General features: G+C 34.4%; 1 protein-coding gene across 3 annotated transcripts in view; it reads left to right on the forward strand.

The window, feature by feature from the left end:
* Positions 1-22,086, forward strand: part of ZMYM2 (zinc finger MYM-type containing 2) — a 127,229-nt gene extending 105,143 nt beyond the window's left edge. For all 3 annotated transcript variants that reach the window (XM_024551028.4, XM_053920693.1, XM_053920695.1), the window contains 8 exons: positions 356-481; positions 1,274-1,368; positions 2,636-2,804; positions 3,009-3,160; positions 18,339-18,453; positions 19,115-19,366; positions 19,678-19,798; positions 21,178-22,086. In XM_024551028.4, coding sequence (XP_024406796.2) covers positions 356-481; positions 1,274-1,368; positions 2,636-2,804; positions 3,009-3,160; positions 18,339-18,453; positions 19,115-19,366; positions 19,678-19,798; positions 21,178-21,370 — 1,223 coding nt within the window. In that variant the 3' untranslated portion in view covers positions 21,371-22,086. The remainder of the gene's footprint in view (positions 1-355; positions 482-1,273; positions 1,369-2,635; positions 2,805-3,008; positions 3,161-18,338; positions 18,454-19,114; positions 19,367-19,677; positions 19,799-21,177) is intronic.
* Positions 22,087-23,361: the final 1,275 nt, after the last annotated feature.

A 23,361-nucleotide genomic window follows, 5' to 3' on the forward strand; every position in this document is an offset into this window, starting at 1 on the left:
TAAGCACATGTCGAATGATATGAAACATCCAAGTCACAATTCAAGAAGAAAGTTGAACATTGCTGTTATCCACCCCTCATTAGTTTACTTTTGACAAGAGATTGCTTTTAGAAATAACTCTGATATTAGAATTGTTTTACTAGCAAAGCATGCCTATTAACTTTTGAAGAGGGGAAGTCAAAAACATACAGGATTAAAAGTCCTTGTGTACTTATGATGATCTAATGATTATAAAACTTGTAGTAGTTAACATAAGTATTGTTTTGCTTTTATAATTAACTGACTTTATTTTGCCAGGTATAGGTACCATTGGTCTTTTGTTTTGATTTCAAATGACAGTATGGATTGATTACAGGTGTAATTACTGAGACAGACATAATTGGTTCAGATCTCTTGAAGAACTCTGACCCAGAGACACAGTCCAGCCTGCCTGATGTAACATATGAACCAGACTTGGATATCGAAATAGATTTTCCCAGAGGTACTTAAAATGCTGTTTTTTTATTTTAATGTGAATTACGGTTATGGAGTTATAACTAAATTTGCATTCATGTCATTGCCTTTATTGTTCATATTTGTCTTTTCTTTTTACCCAAATAAAACTCATCAGTTAACTTCTGAAATGAGGCATAGGATTGAATTGTAGGGACTTAAGGATTTTTTAACGTCTTAAAGGGAAATTTTCTCAAAGTAATTCATAATGCAAAATTTTAAAGTTAGAGAAAAGGATAAAGAAGTATTTGTGTATTTTTTAAAAATATAAATAAAATATCAATACCATGTTTAAGACCTTTTTGAAAATTAATTTGACCCTCAAAAGGAAAAAGTATTTTCAGATCTTTTGTTGTAAAAGAAATGTGTTCTATTTTCATTATTTTTCTTCATCTGTTTATGGCAAATAAGCACACTGAATAAAGTGTAAAGCGTTTTATTTTAGGAAAGATTTAATAGATTGAAACAGATTTGTACAGAGACCATTTAGATCTTCAAATTGAATTTCAGGTTGTGATTAATTTTTCTGATATATATTTACATGAGAATTTTCTGTTGATATTCATTATATTGTTTTTAAAGAATTTGAACAGGATTTATCAGAACTCATAGACCATGTTAGGTACAGGAAGATCATAACTCTTCACCCCAGTGCAGATTGTCCCCACATACGGGTGTGCCTGTTTACATTCTGTGGTTATTTCCTTGTTGGCTGTGTTTATGTAACATAAGTCTCTGCTATTACATTTGGAATGCAAGTTATTCTGATTTTTATTGTCAGCTGCTGAGGAGCTTGATATGGAAAATGAATTTTTATTACCGCCTGTTTTTGGAGAAGAATATGAGGAACAGCCTAGACCTCGATCTAAAAAAAAGGTATAAAATTAATAGTATTTTTACATTTGGTTAATATCTGTATATAGTAATATCTCTATACAGGTATAGAGTAAGGATATAGTGGTTTTCAGTTGTGCCTGTGACTATGGGAAGATAATTTTGTTTTCTAGATTTAAAAGGACTTTAAAAGCTAGGCTCTTTATTACTTCATTTCTAGGTAATAAAAATGTGTCAGCTTTAATTGTAACTTTAAAGAAGAGAAGTGAGTATTACTGCCACTTAGGTTTTGTTTTCAGTTTTCTATTGATAAAAGGTTTACATAAAAGGTCAATGTAGTTGCAGGTAAATTCAATTTTTTCACAAGAATTGAGACTGTTTTCTAGGGAGCTGTTTTTTCCATCATTATTTCTGATGAGACTAATCAATGAGGTTGGAGTACACTGTTGATGATATCTGGTTTCCTTTAAGTGTGCCAACACATAGACATCTCAAGAGTCTTTAATATTGATTCAGGTAGACCAAATCTAATTGTACTAACAGGTATGTATAGTTGTTTTAAAGATTTTATCAACAACTTGCTCTGTTTCTGATTTACAACATAAAGTATGGTCAAAAGAAAAAAAAAAAAAGATGACTTTCAGAAATTTCCCCCAAAAGAAACTGAAAAAGGAGTAAGTACGCTGCAGTAGAATCAAGTGGACTCCTACCAGACACCAAACAAAAAGTTAACTTAAAATGGATCATAGACCTAAATGTAAGAACTAAATTATAAAACTCTTAGAAGAAAACTTAGGCCTCAATTTTTAATTATCTTTGGTTAGGCATAGTTCCTTGGATATAACACCAAAAGCACCAGGAAGACAATGCAAGAAAATGAATTGGATTACACCAAAATTTAAAACTTGGGTACAGCAAACAGTGCCCTCAATAAAGTGAAAAGGAGTTGAGGGGTCATTCCCTATATGGTAGATTATTGAAAGGTTCTTCAGTTTCTCTTACATTAGTATTTACAGTCCTTTTATTTCAGATTATTAGTTTATTGTGTCATATTTTCTCATCAGTGACTCCCAGCAGGGGTTAATACAATTTTATAGTACACAGTGGTTTATATAGAAATAAGGCACTCATGGAAATACATTTCAAGGCATGTTACAGGTAACTATTCTTTGATTCAGGAATACCAGTCAATTCTAAGCATATAGATATACTTCTTTAATTTGCATTTTTTGATTGATGGCTTACATAAAGTCATGAAATACTATAGATTTTAAACAAAAGGAAACTTACAATGGTGTTTTACTATTAGGGAACCAAGAGAAAAGCTGTATCAGGATACCAGTCTCATGATGATAGTTCTGATAATTCAGAATGCAGCTTTCCTTTCAAATATACGTATGGTGTAAACGCATGGAAACACTGGGTCAAAACTAGGCAACTTGATGAAGATCTTCTGGTATTAGATGAGCTAAAATCTCGTAAGTGTTCTGATTTTGTTTCCCCTATGCCCTATTTAAAAGCAAAAATTTTGTTACTAACTACCTTTAATTTTTTAAAATTAAATTTAGCTTTTATATTACTTTTAAGTTGTTAACATAGAATAAATTAATTTTAGGGAGTTTCTTAATCTGAAGACAGTAAATAATAGCAATTATTAATCTTTTACTTTTTTTTTTTTTTAGCTAAATCAGTAAAGTTAAAAGAGGATCTGCTGTCTCACACCACAACTGAGCTTAACTATGGACTAGCTCATTTTGTCAATGAGATCCGCCGGCCAAATGGAGAGAGTTATGCACCCGACAGCATCTATTATCTTTGCCTTGGGATACAGGAGGTTAGTAATTTGTTGGCTACTTCTGAATATAATGTTAATGAGAGAGATTATTGTGGTAGTTCTTTGACAGAAAAATGTTATGCTTCAAGAATATTAAAGATAGCTTTATGGAACATAATGAATTATTTCTTCACTAAGACAAAAAAAACTTGGTCTATTAAAAAATACTAGGATATTTTAAAGGATTTTCTGTGTTTCTTTGTATGGGGGTGTTTCTGTTATAATTTGATATGTTCCTAAAAATTAATCAAGTTCTCTAAAACTATGTACCAGAACCATGAAGAACACGCCACTTGAAACTTGGGTGTCTTTTGTAATACACCTAACAAAGTTTTATGTATGATAATTAGGATGACATCATTCTCTTCTTACAGTCTCAAGTAAGTGAATTAACACTCTGAGACATGATGCTTATATGCATAGATCATGCTGATATGCAGATGAACAGAAAATGTCTTCTATGCATTGTTGGCCTGTTTCAGTACACACTTCTCATGTGTTTTTAAAGTATTAAATACTATAACTACTTATTAGTTGTTTGGAATTATCTTACAACAGCAGATAATTCTCTAGGGGTTTTAGGTAAACTATAACTGTGTGTCCGAATCTGGAGTGAGCCTGTTTTCCATAGTAAGTGTGAATATCAGATATAGGCAGTAACTTCTGGTTCTAAACAAATTGCACAGTTTTGAGACCAGAGGTCAAGAAAAGATCCCTGTTTCACATCCAGTGTTTTTAAATGTGGTGAATAATGGAAGATCTTCATATGCAGGGTTTTGTTTATAGGCCTAAAATTTAATGTTATGCTGCTATAACAGCATACTGAAGTAAGTTTCTGAAGAAAACTAGAATGTCTTAATTTGTATTTTACTTTCATTCTCTTCAGAATAGAAATTTGCTCAAGTTGTGTAAGCAGTGTGGGGAAGGTAGCACATAGCTGTACATTACTGTGTGTTCAAAGGCTACCACACATGTTGCAGTAGCAACCTGAAAGAAATAGAGTAGGTTTTGTTTGTTCTTATTCTTTGGTAGATTTACATATTTTGAGCCTCATGCTTACATTGCAATACTAGGTTCACTATTCCAAAGTCCCAAAACCTGAGAACCAAGATTTCCACGGAAACTCCTTTGACTGTAAGGCCCAACTCAAAGAGTTGTGATGCAGTTGTCTTCATTATACTTAAAAAAAATTTTTTTTTCTTAGAATATTAACAGTAGAAGTCATTGTAGAATTCTTAATGTTTCTAAACAAGTAGAGGGTGCTTCCCTACATCACTCTAGGAATATTATTTAATTATGTACATGCCCTGTGTTTCCTCTGTAAAAATAAAAAAAAATTGGGAATTCTATATCTGGCCTCAGTGGCTCTGGCACAGGGTGTTAGACCTGTGTATGTATTTTCCCTTCCTCTTTTATTACACCTTGTAGTAGAGAGGAGTAGGAATAACATTTATAAATATGATGTAGGTGAATGCATCTCAATCCTGTGGTGTCAGAACAAGTTATTTATTACAAAATTCCCCATGGGAGCAAACAGGAAGTGGGTATTATTTCTTTGTGTCTTGTATTAGCTGTCCACATAGACTATACTTGCCGTGACTTACGCATTAGACCTGTATATCTAGTATATGTGTATACTTATTTAAGGTAATTTTTAAAAAAGGGAACATTTATATCATCTTAGTAATAGTTCAATCATTTTATTTTTAATAATTAAAAAACTTTTATACTGTATAACATAGTGATTAGACATTTATATATAACTTATGACATGATTACCTTATTAAATCTCATACCCATCTGATACCATACATAGTTACTAGAATGTTATTGACACTGTACAAACACAATTATTAGAATATTATTGACTATATTCCCTGTGCTATACCTTACATCTCCATGACTATTCTGTAACAACCAATTTGTACTACTTAATCTCTTAACCTTTTTCACCTACCCTCCAAACCCCCTCCCATCTGGTAACTGTCAAAATGTTTTCTGTACCTATGAATCTGTTTCTGTTCTGCTTGTTTATTTATTTTGTTTTATAGGTCCCACATATAAATGAAATCATCTGACATTTGTCTTCCTCTGTTTGATTTATTTCATGTTGTTACACAGAGCAAGATTTTTTTTTTTTATGCCGAGTCATGTTTTGTTGTGTATATGCACCACTTCTTTATCTTGGTTATTGTAAATAATCCTACCGTGACTATATAGAGCATATGTCTGTTCAGTTTAGTGTTTTGGGTTTCTTCAGATAGATACCCAGAAGTAGAATTGCAGGGTTCTTCTTTGTCTGTTGTTACAGCTTTTGTTTTAAAGTCTGTTTTGTCTGGTATAAGTATTGCTACTACAGTTTTTACTTCGTTTGTTTTCATTTTTATGAAATATCTTTTTCCATCCCTTTACTTTGAGACCATGTGTGTCTTCTGATCTGAATTGAGTCTTTTGTAGACAATACGTGTAAGGGTTTTGTTTTGTTATCCATTCAGCCACCCTGTGTCTTTGCATTAGAGCATTTAAATCATTTGCATTAAAAGTAATTGTTGATAGATATGTATGTATTTGTTGCCATTTTATTATTCAGTCTTTTTTTTTTTTTTCTTCTTCTTCTTAAAGAAGACCCTTTAACATTTTCCTTTGTAATACTGGTTTTGTGATGATGAGCTCTTTTATTTCTTTCTTATCTGGGGAACTCTTTTCTGACCTTTGATTCTAAATAATAGCTTTGCTGGGTAGAGTAATCTTTTGTTGTAGGTCCTTACTTTTCATCACTTTGAATCTTTTGTGCCAATCCCTTCTGGCCTGCAAAGTTTCTTTTGAGAATCAGCTGACAGTCTTACGGGGGGGGGGCTTCTTTGTAAGTAACTTAACTGCTTTTCTCTTGCTGCTTTTAAGATTCTCTCTTTATCTTTAACCTTTGGCATTTTAATTATGTGTCTTGGTGTAGACCTCTTTGGGTTCATCTTGTTTGGGACTCTGCACTTCTTGAACTTGTATATCTATTTCCTTCACCAGGTTAGAGAAGTGTTTTGTCATTATTTTTTAAAATAGGTTTTCGGTTTCTTGCTCTGTCTCTTTTCTCCTCCTGGCACCATCATGATGTAAATGTGGGTACACTTGAAGTTGTCCCACAGGCTCCTTACACCAGGGTGTCAAACTCATTTTCACCAGGCCACATCAGCCTCGCAGTTGCCTTTAAAGGGCCAAATGTAATTTAGGACTGTATAAATGTAACTACTCCTTAACAGTTAAGCGAGAGCTTGGTGCTGCCAACGGGTAGAAACAAGGTGCTGGGCCGGATAAAACAAGGTGGAGGGCCGGATTTGGCCCGTGGGCCTTGTGTTTGCCACCTGTGCCTTACCCTCTCTTCTTGTTTTTTTTTTATTCTTTTTTTCTTTTTGCACTACAAATTGGGTGTCTTCTGCTTCTTTTTACTCCAAATCACTGATGTGAATCTCTGCTTCTTCATTTCAGTTAGTGTATCTTTCATTTTTGACTCTTTTTTTACTGTTTCTATTTACATTTTTGTTGTCTGTCTCCTTGTTAAAGTTCTCACTGAGATCATTGAGCATCTTTAATAACCAGTGTTTTGAACTATGCGCCTGGTTGATTGCTTGCCTCTATTTGTTTCCTCATTTTGGCTGCCCCCACTGTTTGTTTCTATGAATTAGGTAGAGCTGCTGTGTCTTGTTGGTCTTGGTAGAATGGCCTTATATTGTAGGTTTCCTGTAGGGCTTAGTAGCATAGCCTTCCTGGTCATCTGATGAGGGCACTCCAGATACTACCCAGTGTGGACTGTGTTCTCCCTCTTGTTGTAGTTCAGACTTGGTTATTGTTGACATGTCAGTGGGAGTGATTTACCCCCGACCAATTGGCTTAGAGGAGTGGCTGCAACCACAGTGGAGGACCTGCTGTGCAGAGGCCTACCACTTGGAGCACTTCAGCAGAGCTCTGGTGCCTGAGGAGTCCACCTCTTAGATGTGCTTCTAGTGTGTGGTTGTGTGGTGCTCTAGGGTGATCTGAAACTGGCCACCTGGAGAGCTCCTGGGAGGTGTAGGCCAAAATCAGCTATGACCTTCCTGTGGCCACCCGATAAGAGCTATGAAGTGCTTTGCAGGTAACTGCTACTTGTGCTGGGCTTAGAGATACCCAGGTTAGGCTAAGCTGCGAACTAGGCCAGCTACCACTAGAGTTGGGCCTGGGACCACTTAAGAGATACAGGGCACACCAAAGCCAGATGCTACTTGTTGGAGGTTTGTGAATCTTTGAGAGATTTTAGGAAAGGCTGTAGCATGAGACAGCACAGGTGTTTGTATGGAAAAGCCACTGGAAACAGCTTGGGTGGGTCTGAAAGTTGGGTGGGTGGTTGTCTCTGGGAATCACCAGGGCAGGGCAAAGTTAACTAGACTGATGGAGACTCAGTTATGGTACCTTCTGCTGGCTGTGTTTGGGGAGAACTCAGCAAAGGAACAGTGACCTCTGCCAACACTTCTGTCTAGAAGAAAGCTGGCCCTTCGAAGCTAGAAAATTTAGTTTCTCCTTGTAGGTTCCTGGTGCCTTTGCACCAGTTGCTGCCCCAGCACTGGAGCTCAGTGCCAGTGAGTCTGAGTAAGTCTGTGCGTAAGCTCTTCAAGAGGAACACCTAGGTCTCAGGACCCTTTGTCTAACTCAGCCACAATACCTGCTGGTTTTTATGGCCAGAAGTCATGGGGACTGCTCTTTTTGGCACTGGAACCCTAGGCTGGGGTCCTGGTGTAGAGCTGGGACTCCTTGCTCCTCAGGAGGGACATCCAAAGCTAAGATACCTCTCCTGATTTTTAATCACTACATGTGACAATGGAACAAGCCTGCATCAAATATGTGCCCCTCCTATCAGTCTCTCTGTGGCTGCTGCTTTTTGTCCTTAGTTACAGAACTTCTGTTAAGTTGGATTTCAGGCAGTTCTTGATGATAGTTGTTCTGAAGTTTGGTTGTAATTTTGACATGGTTGTGGGAGGAGGTGAGTACCAAGTTTACCTATCTGCCCTCTTGACTGGAAGCCTAGTTCAACCAATTTGAGAAGTGTTGAAAATGCAATAGAGTTCTGCCAAGTTAACTTACAATGAAAGAAATTGAGTTTTAAGCTCTTACTCTTTTTGTTTTAATGCAACTCTACTTTATGATGTGTTATAGGGTTTCATATAAAATTTTATTTAAAAATGGCCTCTACTTGTAGTTAAGCTTAAAAACCACTATCTACCATAATATAACTTTAAATCAAAGAATAATGAAAGCCAACAGAATGGGGTTCTCTACCCTACCCATCTCTAGTGTACCTAGTTCTTCCTAATAGCAAAATTTTTTTGTTCTGTTAGTTCCTCTGGTATTATTTGTATATAGGAATGCAATTGATTTTTATATTTTCATCTTATGAGGTTTGTCTAGAAGGTATCCAGCCATGTACTATGAGAAATAGAGACATTCATTGAAGAAGATACAAGAAACATTGTACATAGGACAGTGATGCCTCGGTCCCCTTCGGAGTAGGCACCTTGTGACCTCACACTGTTCTCCCAGTCACCATAGCTGCCCTGTCGTGTTTTCCTGAATCTTATCAATGGTATGAAATCTCTTCCCTTTCAAAGGTGATTTTAGTTTTGGGAAAAGCCAGAAGCCAGAGGGTTCCAAATCTGGGCTGTGTAGGGGTGCTGATCACTTGGGTGATTTGATGTTTCTCCAAAAAACTGCACGAGGTGTGATGCGTGAGCAGGCGCATTGTCGTGATGAAGCTGCCAATCATCAGTTGCCCATAGCTGCAGCCTTCTGAATCATCTGAATAGGTTCTGCACAGGAATGTTCAAGCTTCATGCAACATTTGATGCAGATTCATTGCTCTACTCGCTCAGTCATTTTGAATGCAGCAGCCACACAATACACGTGCTAACTCAATGGCACCTACTACCCCCACTGACTAGTATAGTGAAGTTGTCATCGTTCACACACGTGCAATCCAGGCCACTCTCCTTGGCTGCCAGGTAACATTGATGTTGCGCAAACTGTTCTTGTTATATTAACAATGGCTGGACTTCTCCAGACCTCATATATTCTGTATGTACCAATTCACTATTAGTTCTGGTAGGTGGGTTTTTTATTCTTTGAATTTTTTATGTACAGAGTCATGTCATGTATGAATAAGGACAGTTTATTTCTTTCCAATCTGCATGTCTTTTATTTCTTTTTCTTGCTTTTTTACATTGATTGCTTTGGTCCCACAAAAAGGTGAGTGGAAGTGTTGAGAGTAGAAACCCTTTCCTCATATCTGATCCTTGGGAGATAGTTTTTCTCCATGAAGTAGGATGTGCCCTGTATGTTTTTTGGTAGCTTACTGGTACCAGGTCAAGGAAGTTTTCTTCTGTGTCTTAGTTCAGCAAATTTTCAACTGATGTGCCAAAAAAAAAATTAAAATAGGAGTACCTGACTATTTAGTCACAGGCATTGACCTCTTTTCCCTTAGATTGTCAAAGAAAAAAAATGACAAAAGCCAACACTACGATACCTATCTTGTATAAAATGCCCTGTCTTGAACCATAAATATATAGGTCATATAATAGAGTTGCATCTAATTGGTCACATTGCATAATAAAGTTGTGTTTAATTGGTTAATTCTTGGTACCAGAAATCCTTATATACAAGTGTAGGCACCTGATTTTTTTAAAAAGTCACTTTGGGGGGAAAAAAGAGTACATAATTACTATTATCATTATTATTTTTGTAAATCAGTCAAAATTATACCAGTTTTTAGTGAGATCTGCAAATAATATATTTTTTTGATGTGTTGCAGAATTTCAGTAATTAGTTTATGTGTGCCATGAGATGAAAGAGGTTGAAAATAGCTGCCTTAGTTGGTTGAGGATTTTTCTTAACTTTTTATTTTGTTGTTGAGAGTTTTCATAAATAGTTACTGAATTTTGTGAACTACTTTTTTATATCTTTTGAAACAATGATACGATTTTTCTTCCTGGCTTTAGAATTGGGATAACGGCCTCAAATGACAGTTTTCCTTTCTTCTATTTTCTGAAAGAATTTGTTCAAATAGGTTTTTTTTTTTTTCTTTCTATGTGTTTGCCTCTTACATGCCCTGCAGTGGGGACCTGGCCTGCAAGCCAGGCATGGCTTGACTAATGTGCCCTGACTAATTGAACTGTGACCCTTTGGTCACAGGTCAGCGCTCAATCCACTGAGCCACACCAGGGCTCAAATTGGTATTTTTTTTTCCCTGAGGTATTTGATAGAATTCACCAGTGAAGCCAAATGGCCCTGCTTTTTTTTGTTTGTTTGTTTGTTGTTAGTAGTAGTTTTGAATCATTCCTTTAGTTGACATAGGATTATTTAGGTTTTCTGTTTTTCTTTTTTTATTTATGTAGAGTGAGGGGAAGGGAAGGAGAAAGAGAGGGGGAGAAACATCAGTGTGTGGTTGCCTCTTGCACGCTGCCTACTGGGGACCTGGCCCACAACCCAAGCATGTGCCCTGATGGGCAATCAAACCTGCAACCCTTTGGTTCGTAGGCCCTCACAATCTACTGAGCTACACCAGCCAGGGCGGTTTTCTGTTTTTCTTGAGTCAATTTTGGCAATTTTGTCTTTCAAGAAATGTATGTATTTTACCAAAGTTGGAAATTTTTTGGCATAAATTGATAATATTCGCTTACTAGTCTTTTTTTTCTGCATTATATTATTTTTATTTGTTTCTATACTGGTAATCAACCACCATTATATGTAGAAGTTTTTCTTTTTCCTCATCTTTCTATCATTGCTAAAGCTGGTGGTGATTTGTGCCTTTTTTTGTTTCTTGAACAGTCTGTCTCAGAAATCTGCAAACTTTTTTTAAGAGTGAAGTACAATATTAAATAATTTAGGCTTTGCAAGGCAAGAGGCAAAAATCTAGGATATGCCCTGGCCAGTGTGGCTCATTTGGTTGGGCATCATCCCACAAACCAAAAAGCCATGGGTTCAGTTCTTTGTAGGGGCACATGCCTGGTTGCAGATTTGTTTCCCAGTTGGGGCATGTGCAGAAAGCAACCAGTTGATGTTTCTCACTCACATCAATGTTTCCATCTCTTTTTCCATCCCTTCTCCTCTCTCTGAAGTCAATAAAAGAAATTAAAAAAAAATTAGGATATTATGAAGTTACTTAAATAGCAACTTAAAATGTAACTATTTTTATTTATTTTTAAATTCCATTGAATTTATTGGAGTGACATTGGATAATAAAATTATATGGGTTTCAAATGTACAATTCTATATTACATTTTCTGTATATTGTATTGTGTGTTTAACATCCAAAGTGAAGTCTCCTTCTATGATCCTTTGCTGGGCAAAAACATTTTAGTTTGTTGTAGTCACTTTTGTTTCCCTTGTAGGAGGAGACATATCAGAAAAAATACTGCTACAACAAATATCTGAGATTTTACTATAATTTCTTCTTGGATTTTGTGGTTTCAAGTCTTACATTTAGCTCTGTAATGCATTTTGAAATTTTTTTTAATTGTTGTTCAGTTTCAGTTGTCCTGCCTTTTCCCCCATTGCTCTCTCCTACCCCATCTCCCCGCCACCCTCCACATTTTGAGTTTATTCTTGTGTATGGTGTAAGAAGGTGATGTAATTTCATTTCTCTGCATGCATCTGTCCAATTTTCTTAACACCATTTATTGAATAGACTATCTTTACCCCACTGCATATTTTTGCCTCCTTTCTTGAATATTAATTGACCATAAAGGTGTGGGTCTATTTCTGGGCTATGTATCTGTTTTTACGCTAGTACCATGCTGTTTTGATTGCTGTGGCCTTGTAGTACAGTTTGATGTGAGGTAGCATGATTCCTCCAGCTTTGTTCTTCCTTCTCAAGATTGCTGTGGCTATTCGGGATCTTTTGTGGTTCCACGTACATTTTTGGAATATTCTAGTTCTGTGAAATATCATTTATTCTCTTGTTAGGAATTGCGTTGAATCTACAGATTGCTCTGGGTAGTATGAACATTTTAATGATGTTAATTCTTGCTAACCATGAACCCGATATATGCTTCCAGTTATCTGTATCTTTTTCAGTTTCTTTATTCAGTGTCCTATAATTTTCTGATCACAGGTCTTTTATCTCCTTGGTTAAATTTATTCCAAGGTACTTTTTTCCTTTTTTGAAGCAATTATAAATGAGGTTGTTTTCTTAGTTTCTTTTTCTGATCATTATTAATGTATAAAAATACAACAGATTACTGAATGTTTATTTTGTATCCTGCTACTTCACTGAATTCTGTGATCATTTCTAGTTCGTTCTTGGTAGAATCTTTGGGGTTCTCTATATACAGAATCATGTCACCTGCAAATAATGACAGTTTTATTTCTTTCCAATTTGGATGCATTTTGTTTCTTCTTCTCTGATTGCTGTGGCTAGAAGTTCCAGCACTATGTGGAAAAAGAGAGGCGAAAGTGGACATCCTTGTCTTGTTCCTGATCTGAAGGGAAATGCTTTTAATTTTTGTGCAATTGAGTATGTTTGCTGTGAGTGTGTCATATATGACCCTTATTATGTAGAGGTGTATTCCTGTACTTGTACTTTGCTGAGTGTTTTTATCATAAATGGGTGCTGGGTTTTATCAAATGCTTTTCTCTGCATGTATTGACATGATCATATGACTTTTTGGTTCGTAGGCTAATGCTTAGTCCACTGAGCCACAGCAGCCAGGGTTTCCTTCCTTTTAAAAGTTGATTCTTTATATACTGAAAAATGTCTTCTCAAAAAAATTTTTTACTACTAAAATGTACTCTGAAAAATGGTTAACATGGTAAATTTTATATTTTGTGTATTTTTAGCATAACTGAAAAAATTGTTTTATGATTTGTTCTTATTGGACATATTTTTACACTTGATTTAATTTTTGTAAAGGACTGCATACTATGTATAAGCAGCTCTAAAAGTAATCTGAAAACTTAGTGCAAAGATAAGCAATCTAAAATATACTTTCCAGCCCTGGCTGGTGTGTGTGGCTCAGTGGATTGAGTGCTGGCCTGCAAACCAAAGAGTTGCCGATTTGATTCCCAGTCTAGGTCACATGCCTTGGTTGCTGGCCAGGTCCCCAATAGGGGGTGCATGAGAGGCAACTACACATTGATGTTTTTCTCTGTCTTTCTCCTTCCCTTTTCCTCTTTTAAAAACAAAAATAAACAATCTAAATAAAAAGAAGTATCTTTAAATATATATATATATACACACACACACACTTTCCAGAAGTCATTGCTATTTAATGTTACTTCAAGAATATGTACAGAAATAAAAGCTATTTTTGGAAGAGTACTTATTTTTGTTGCATTTATTGACTTTTTTCACATGTGACAATAAAAATAAGACAATGTTGAAGTATGATTTCTGTAGATAGGTCTTTCAGAAAGAGGAATATCTTTAGTTGTAAGGACAAAGTTTTGTGAATGTATCCAGAGTGGGTAGCCACTTCTGTGTTGTATATTGAGAAAATAAATATAATTATGGATGTTGAACTGATGCTTGTGTAAAGGGGAGTATATAGTATATTTTTCTCCCTTATAAACAAATAGCTTATTTTTTCCCCTGATTGTATAAGGAATGATGGTGGTTATTAAATGTTCAAAAATACAGAAATGTTTGAGGAAGAATAATTATATAAAATCTTGCAGTCATCATGATCATGCTTTCATATACTCTCTTACATATGTGAACACATGCCCCCTCACCAAATTCATCATAAGTGGAATTGTGGATGTCCTTCTTTCTCAATTGTGCCTGCTTCATCGTGGTTAGCTAGGTTTGTATGCTGCTTTGCTTTTTATGAACACGGCAAAAGATACAGATGTTTTGCCACCTAAGAATGAGGATCTATATTATACACTTTTGCATATTATTTTCCTTCCCTCCATTTCCCAGAATATTGGTCACAGTCTCTCTCAGTCAGCTGGAACAGACTTTTTGACTGTATGTTTAATAATAATCCATAACACAGCTAACTCAGTCCTTTCAACAATGATGACCATTCCCTTTATTACGTAACTTCTGCTATTTTAGATTAACAGTGTACACCTCCTTCCCCCTTTCTTCCAAATTCTACATAATTGTCTGAAGAAGTGATGCTTTTATTTCTGTGAGATATGATTCCTGAAAGGGTATTATTGGATCATAAGATAAAGTATATTTTTTATTTTTAAAGAAATCATTAGATTGCTTTAAAAAGGATCTGTGGCTCTTTCTATGTTTATTGGTATTTGGATTTTCTTTTATGTGAATTGTTGCTTTGCCTGTTGGGTGGTTTATCCTTTTCAAATTGTGAGAGTTCCTTGTTATGGACAGTAATTTTTTGCCATTTTCCCAAAAGCTTTTCCAAGATTTTTTACAGTATTTTAATACACTAAATCTTTTATCTGGAGGAAATATTTTTAAAGGAGAGTGTTAACTCCATTTGCTAAGTTAAAAAAATATATAAACTCACATGGCTCATTAGAATTTTGTGTAATTAGATAGTTCCCTTTATAATTAAATTATATTAAAATACTTAAAACATTTTTAAAACTTATTTAATGTTTCTTTGATCCAGAGAAGGGCCTTAAGAATTTGCTTTATGTTTCCCAGCAATGATGTGGTAGAATCAGAGTTTTCTAATTCTGTGTTCATTGGTTCATTCAGGAAAAAAAAAAAAAAGTGCTACTTTATGCTGAACACTGAACATTACAGTAGACTTGGGAGATGACTTTTTTTGTTTATCTTGACTATTTACTGCTTTCCATGTACTGTGCTAATTACTTGGCATGTCATTTAATCCTCTCAGCAAGTGTACTATTACCATTTTTTGATGAGCAAGTAGAGGTAAGCAATTTACCTCAGGTTATGCAGCTTAGGCATTTTAATTTAATCTGGTAAGCACTTTGACTTAAGTCATTGTAATATACTCCATTCAAGGGTTTGAAATACACAAATGGATAATACTGAAACAGTGCTGTACTCATGGTATGGTGTAGTGGCACAGAACCAGGACTACTCTGTTCTACCTAAGGCTGTAATCAGAGAAAATAAAACAGTGGAGAGGACCTTTAAATTGAGTTTTGAAGAATACATAGAAATTCACTAGGCAGACAGTATGAGGGAAGAACAGTGGCATTCCGAGTAGAGAGACAAATAAAAGGCACCACTTTCCAGGAGAGGCTTGGCATGGCTGGAACTCAGATGTGTGGAGGGCTCTGGGGATGGGTGGAGTGTGAATAAGAGTCATGTCACAAAAGGCTTGTATTCCTTGATAAAATGTGTAGACTTTGTCTTTTATCCAGGGTGAAACATGAAAAGCTTTTCTTGGAATATTATCATTGAAAAATAAATTAATGGTGGGTTAGTTTACATTCTTCATGAAACTTGATGCAAATAGCATTTGATAAGACAACCAATTTTAGAGTCATGTAAGTAGAATCTCTTAAATATGTTTAATAGTCAAATTATGAGTGTCTTACAGTCTCCACATTTTATAAATTATTATGTATATTGTTACACATAAGTTTCTTGCTTTAGCTAGCTTTCCAAAACATTCTTTGAAAATACATATTTTCCTTATTTCTGACAATACACGTCTAAACAAATATTTTAAAGTTCTGAACGTATTCTCCAAAATACACGCTTTTCAATTGCCTGTTAATTATGTTATATGGGATGTTCATTCTACTTCTAAAAGAGCAGTACCAGAATTTCTGCTGAAGTAGATAGCTATCTATTAGTGTTAATCCATTGGAAAACAGGCCCTTGAAATGTACCTACTCTGAAAATGAAAAATGCTCTGAATATAAAATATACACACATTTCTAAGGATTTAAATTTGAAAAAATTTGAACTATCTCATTTTTATATTATTTTACGTTGAAATTACGTGTATTAGATATATTGGGTTAAATAAAATATTTAATTAAATCTGTTTTCTTTTTTAATGTGACCACTAGAAAATTTAAAATTACACATGTGGATCACACCATATTTTATTTTTTAGTGCTGCTCTATACAGCGATTCTAAAATTATCTGTGGATTTCTAAGTAAAATGCGAGACCAGAACAATTACAAAGGAATTTATATTTTGAAAAGAGGATGCTTATTAATTGAAACAATTCTGTGATTAAAGACTTTCTGTAAAGGTTATTTTTGATTAAGCTTGCTGCTAATCCAACAGGCCTGTGCTGTCAGGGTGTTTTCTCTCGGGCTTCTTTCCAGAAGGTACTGCTGTCTTGACAGCTTCTCTTTGCTTTGCTTCTGGATCCACAGTTTTGTTTTTTCTTCACCAGATTCCCATTGGTCATAGGACTCCAGTGATGGGGCAGATGAGGTGTTTGTAAAGTGTATAGATGAAGTGTTTGTAAATTGGAACTACGTTTAATGGGAATTAACAATAGCAATAATAATAATATAGTACTGCTTTCCATACACAACAATGACTAATGAAACATATCATCATTGTAGCAATAAGGGTAGAATATCTTTGAATTTATCATGGACTACCTAAAGAAGCCTTTTCAGAGCTGAGTTGGGAGCTTAGCAGTTTTTGGCTTTTGACTTATTGATATCATTTTTGATTGCCAGGCAATTATTGGTCTAATTGTTATCCTTTTTGAAAGATGTTAGTTAGAAATTTTTGTACTACCATTTTGAAATTATGTTGGCTAAAATTCCTTCTGACAGTTAGGATTCATAATCGGTCAACTCACATAATAGTACTCTAGTCTTATTTTTAATTAGTATACATGGTATATATTTTTTCATCCATTTAGTTTTTACTTATCTGGGTCTCCATATTTAAAGTAGGTGTCTTAGAGGCAGCATATTTTGGGGCCTTGATTTTTTTTTCCCTTTAGTCCAATCTGACAGTATTTATCTTGGTGTGTTTAGATCAACAAGGTAAAAGACCAGATACTAAAGACTTTAGTAAACATAAAAGTAAAAGACTTTAAAAATAAAGACTACATAGTAAATGTTTTAGGTTTTGCAAACCACATTTGTCTGTGTCATGCAAATTATTCACCTCTGCCATGGGAGTATGAAAACCGCCTTAGACAATATACAAATGCTGTGTGTCTGTCTTTCAAGGAAGCTTTATTTACAAAAATAGACAGTGGGCCAGATTTGCCTCAAGAAGTTTAGTTTGCCGACCCTACTTTAGACCTTTTACATTTAATGTAATTATTGCTATCATTGGATTAAAATCTATCCTCCTGCTAGTTTTGTATTTGTTATAACTGTTCTTTGTTTTTTGGGTTTTTTTGGTCTTTTTCTGCTTTCTTGTGTGTTAATTTTTGTGATTCCATTTTTGTCTCCACTATTGGTTTATTATTTATGCCTCTTAAAATTTTAGTGGTATCCTAGGATTTAAAATATGCATCTTTAGTTAATTATTATTTACCTTCAAATATTACAGTACAACTTCATGTATAATGTAAGAACCTTATACCAGTGTAGTCCTAATTCTTGCCTCCCATTCTTTGTGCTATTGTTATGCATTTTACTTTGACATTATTTCATTGTTAAATTCCATTGGAGATGGACTTTGCGAACTGTCATGTTTAAATCATCCTTTAATACCCTCGCTGTTAAGATGTGTCATAGTAAATTACAAGATTGATTAATTTGTTTTGGACTCACAGGACAGTGAAGCCTAGAGAGGCAGTCAAGAGAAAAACATTAATTTGCCTAACAGCGTCGATGCTGGAGAATGTCACACAGTTGGAGAGTAACATTTCAGACCACCCTCACCATTCAGAATTTTTCTTTAATCATGATAATTTAATTACTCTTAATGTCAAATTTAATTTTTATCCTCCATGTAGTATGTAATGAACTGGAGCCAGAAATTCTGTTTCTTATCTGACAGACCATAGGTTTTCATCCAGTTCTTAACATTCTGGATTCTTGGGTGTGTATTTCAGCTTTGTGTGTCTTAAGCAACAGAGTAATTGGTACTTTTGATTCTTTATGATTTGTAGATATGTAGTGAAAGCCAGTAATCTCTCATGTTTTATAAGTGTGCTTGTTTTTGTTAGATGTAATCTTTATTTTTTCCTTAAGTAATACAGACTATAAGTAACATATTCACTATTTATAACTAGCTGGTTTTCCTTCAAGAAATTTTCTTTTTTTTTTTTTTGTAGTACTTGTGTAGTAGTAACCGAAAAGACAACATATTTATTGATCCAGGATACCAGACATTTGAGCAAGAATTGAATAAAATCCTCCGAAGTTGGCAACCAAGCATACTTCCAGATGGTAATGCTCTTTTGAAATAAAGCTGTTGTTAAATTGCTGCTGGGGACTTTTATTTTTACAGAGTGTATATTAAAAATAATTAGGGAATGATTTAAATTAGCATATATTTTAGACTACTTATGTGTGATTTAGACCACTTATGTGTGAACTCAACGATTGATCTTTTGTTGAATTAGAAATTAATGTCGGAGATAACTACTGTTTATGAAGAGCTTTGTAATAAATATGACCTTTCTCTGGAGTAAGAAACTGGATGTTTCCTTCCTAAGCCTTTAGTGGAGAATCTGATGTAAATTTATCTAAGATTATACCTCTGTTTTAGATGTTTAAGTAAAGATGTTTGTAAATGGAAATTACATGTTTTTTTCCCAGGTATTCTACAGATTTAAATTTCTTTCTGACCATTGTCTGTGCTTATCCTATGGAACAGAAGCAAACATCCAGTCCCTTATAGCAGAGATGCTAGTTCATAGTCTTCTTATGTTCCCTAGCCTCCTCCCCATTGCTAATGAGCTGCATAAGTAATTCTGAAACTCATTTCAGTTGACTTGGTGTGAGTGGAAGATGGTGATAGGTTTCTTCTGAACTCTGTCTATTTCTAGATAGTAAATGAAAACTGTTTTCTTTCTTATAATTCTTTTAAAATATCTCTCTGTTTAAGGGTCAATATTTTCTCGAGTCGAAGAAGATTATCTCTGGAGGATAAAACAACTAGGCTCACACTCTCCAGTAGCTCTTCTGAATACCCTGTTCTACTTTAACACTAAGTATTTTGGCCTGAAAACAGTGGAACAACACTTAAGACTTTCCTTTGGCACTGTGTTTAGGCATTGGAAAAAAAATCCTTTAACAATGGAAAACAAAGCATGTCTTCGATACCAAGTGTCTTCTTTATGTGGAACAGATAATGAAGGTAGTATAACAGATTTTTATTTGGGGATTGTATGTGACAGAGATAACCAAACCTTGCCTTACTAAAGACTACCTAGGCCACTTGATAAGAACCTGAGGACAGTCATTTTCATAAAATAAGAAATCCTATGTCTCATTAAAACATCTTAGTTAATTTTGTTTGAAATTTATGAATTACCAGAAGCCACACTTAGATCTCTGAAGGATACCTAGTACCATTCTTTGGTATAACACTAGGACTCAATAGAGTGGATAGAAATGTCTGTCTTCAAGATTGGGCTTAGGAAGCTTATTCAATTTTTATTTTTTAAGATAAAATTACTACTGGAAAAAGGAAACATGAAGATGATGAACCAGTATTTGAACAAATTGAAAACACAGCCAATCCTTCTAGATGTCCTGTGAAAATGTTTGAATGCTACTTGTCTAAAAGGTAAGTGTTAATCATATTTAATTTTTAAAATTGTATAAGTTAGTTGCCTTGAATTTAACATTACCAAGAGGTGACATTTTCCACTGATCCTTCTTTAGATTTCTCTTCTCATTTATATCTAAGTCTATTCAATTATAACATTTTTAGTCCCATTATTATAAAATGCCAGCTTGTACTTCATACTTGATATTAAGAAATCACTCTCTTCTGATGAATCTGCTACTATTGTCATCTTTTTAAGTATAGCAATTCTAATGACTGTGTAAAGCAGGGGACACAAATCTTTTTTGTAAAATGTCAGGTAGTAAATATATTAGGCTTTTTTTGGTTATAGAGTCTTTATTGCAGTTTCTCAATTCTGCTTTTATGGCCAGAAAGCAGCCATATACTATTATATATAAAAAACAGTTGTGACTGTTACCATGAAACTTTGCACAAACAAGTGACAGGTTATATTTGTTATGCCATGGTGAAAAGGTAAGTTAAAAGGTAGAATAGATAACTGCAGAGGAAATTTAAGTACGTACATTTAAGAAAAAATTGCCCTTTAAGAAGGTCTGAAAGATCAAAGCGTTCCGAAAGCACTATACTTTTCAGCTAATACTGCTGTTTTTTCCCCCAATCTGATACCAGTAGACATTTAAAAAAAATTATAAGTGAAATATTTAGAGACCATAAATTATTTTATACTTGTCCATTATTTTAAATATGCACTCTCTACTTTTCAAAAGGTTAGCATGAACTCAATGTATTTTCTTATTGTTAGGTCCCCAAGTTAGCTCTCAAGAACCCATAAAAATGGTCATGTCACCTATAGGATGATGTAATATTTCTGATGATTGTTTTGGGGTGGCCCTATTTGGCTGGAACAGAATCAGCATCTCCCAGTGGTAGTAACTATTTGGTAGAAATTCCTATCTCAGTACCTTCTTGTTGGTATTTTAAAAATTAAGCTTTGTTGTGTAGTGTTGTTAAGTATTTTTATTTTATGTGCTACCATATTTCATCAATTCTAAGACACTTCACATTTTATCATCTCTGAAACTGGGATGCTTGTTATAATTGATCTATCTTGAAATTATAGTTGTATTTTGCTTATTTAGTAGAAGTATTAAATAATATTTTAATTATTTTGATTAATGGTATCTTGGATTTGGTAAAAAACATGATTTAAATTATGATGGGAAATAATGTTTTCTCAGAGAAATTAACTTCCAAAATATCTGAATGATAGAGTATTTAATGTAGGTAATGAGATGCGTATGGTCTGATTACATAATTTGGTTAGTAGTCATGGAAGAATTCCTGAAATAAGAACAGAAAGTTGTGGCGAATTTTGTATATATACTGTAAAATTGACTTTCTCCTTTCTCCCAAAGTCCACAGAATCTTAATCAGAGAATGGATGTTTTTTATTTGCAACCAGAATGCTCTAGTTCCACAGATAGCCCTGTCTGGTACACATCTACTTCATTGGACCGAAACACCTTGGAAAATATGCTCGTACGGGTTCTTTTAGTAAAAGACATTTATGATAAAGACTATTATGAACTGGATGAAGACACAGACTAAAAAGGAACGTTTCAGAAGCAGTCGGGATAAAACAGCATTAGATAGTTATGCTGCTAGATCTTCATTATGGAAAACATTTCAAGTTTACTTCTTCTGTTTTAAGTTTTGTAGCAGTGTACCCACACTGGGTATTACCATGTAAATAATCTGTGAGTGAAAGTTGCCATTATTCTATGTAGTGGTTTTAGGATACTTAACAAATACATTCAAATTTTTTTATTATTTATTTGATTAGATATGTTTGTAACTTTTTACATTACAAAATATGAATGAGAATGTGCCATGTATAATTTTTTTCTTGTAGTAAGAAACATACATATTGCACAATTCTACTGTTGCAACGCTTCCTTGAAAGGGGGCCCTTTTACTGGGTTTTTGACCACATGGTTGTGTATGGATAGCACTACTAAAAGTTTAGAATTTGCAGTGTCTTTCAGAATTTTTAAAATAAACTATAAACTAATAGGCTGGGGTTTTTTGTTTTGTTTTTTTGGGGGGGAGTTTTGTTTGTTTTGTTTTATGTTTTAGTTACTGAAGCCTTACAAGGTTATGTAGAGAGAGAGAGAGAGAGAGAGAGAGAGAAAGAGAGAGAGAGGCCATCTTCTGTACCAAAAACAGACGAGAGAATGCTGTCAATATTGGTGTACTGTAATGTGAATCTATACTGGTGAAAACAACTTTTGTTCCCCTTATTAAAACCTTATGTCCTTTTCTTATTTGTGGCTTTCTGCATCACTCCAATGAGTTATTTAAATGTATATGTATATATGTGTGTGTATTTGTATGTGTGTATGAAGAATGACATTGAAAACATGATCATGGAGACATTTTTTTGTAAAAATATCTGATGAAAGTATAAAATTCTGTTCTATTTTTTATGCCAACTGTTAAGTATCCAAAATCTCCTTTTACAGAAGCTTGATCTCCCCCCCACTACACACACACACTTTGAAGGATATAGATCATGTTACAATACCCGTCTGGTGCTCCATAACTTTCCCAATATTATTAGAATTCTTGCGCCTGCCCTCAAATATGATTGATGCGTACATTGGATAAAATTATCTTTAGAAATGCCACTCCTGAAATAGAAAGTCAGGCTAGTTTTAAAAGATAGTATCATGTATTACCATGAAGATTACCAGTGTAGGGGGAATTCTGATGTTTCAGATTATTGGCGGATAAGTTTAACTCAAAGGAAATCGCCTTTGTTGTTAGATTTTTTGGCTTTTAAATTTTAATTACTTCTTATAGAAGATTGCATTAAAAAACTTGTGCTTCTGCTTAGCAGGGTATGTATCCATTCAAGTGTTTTCTTTTAGTGCTAGCTACAGATTGTCATAAAGAAACCCTTTGGCTGACTTCATTTGGCATGTGTGTAGTCATGTTTTCTTGTTCCCAGTTCCTTAGTCGCCACGGTGACACTAGTTTTCTGAAATTGCCAGGGGTGGGGAAGTTGGGTTCTTTCCCACAGTGGGTAGGCTGTGTTGCACATCCCTTAGATACTGCTCTCTCCTTCAGGATAAATGTTAGCATTCAGAAGGAATTTTCTTGAGTCATGATTTGGAAAATTTCACAAGTGTAATCACTATATATTTAAGCAATAATACCAAAAATATCTGTGGCATAAAAATTACTTTAAGTGTTCTAACTTGTTTTGTAAGTTTGAATAGCATTCCTCTTCTTTAATTTTACATTGTTGATTTGATAATCATACAGTAACAAATCCAATAATACTTTACTAAAATAGATTGCTCATTGTCTATTTAATGAAGAAAAATGAGTAGCATATTTAAAATATATAATACAAGTTTCTTCATACCTACCTTTTCCCAGACTACTTCCTTAAGAACTTTTTCTATAAATGAATCTTGTTGATAGGAAGGTGGTTGATCCTATCTTTTCCTCTTGAAAGTGGTGCTGTACTCCATCAGAGCAATAAACTTTTCCCCAAATGTCACTTAATGTGTATTTTACCAAATACCACACCT

The sequence above is a fragment of the Desmodus rotundus genome, chromosome 3, assembly GCF_022682495.2.
Source record: "Desmodus rotundus isolate HL8 chromosome 3, HLdesRot8A.1, whole genome shotgun sequence".
Lineage (NCBI taxonomy): Eukaryota > Metazoa > Chordata > Mammalia > Chiroptera > Phyllostomidae > Desmodus > Desmodus rotundus.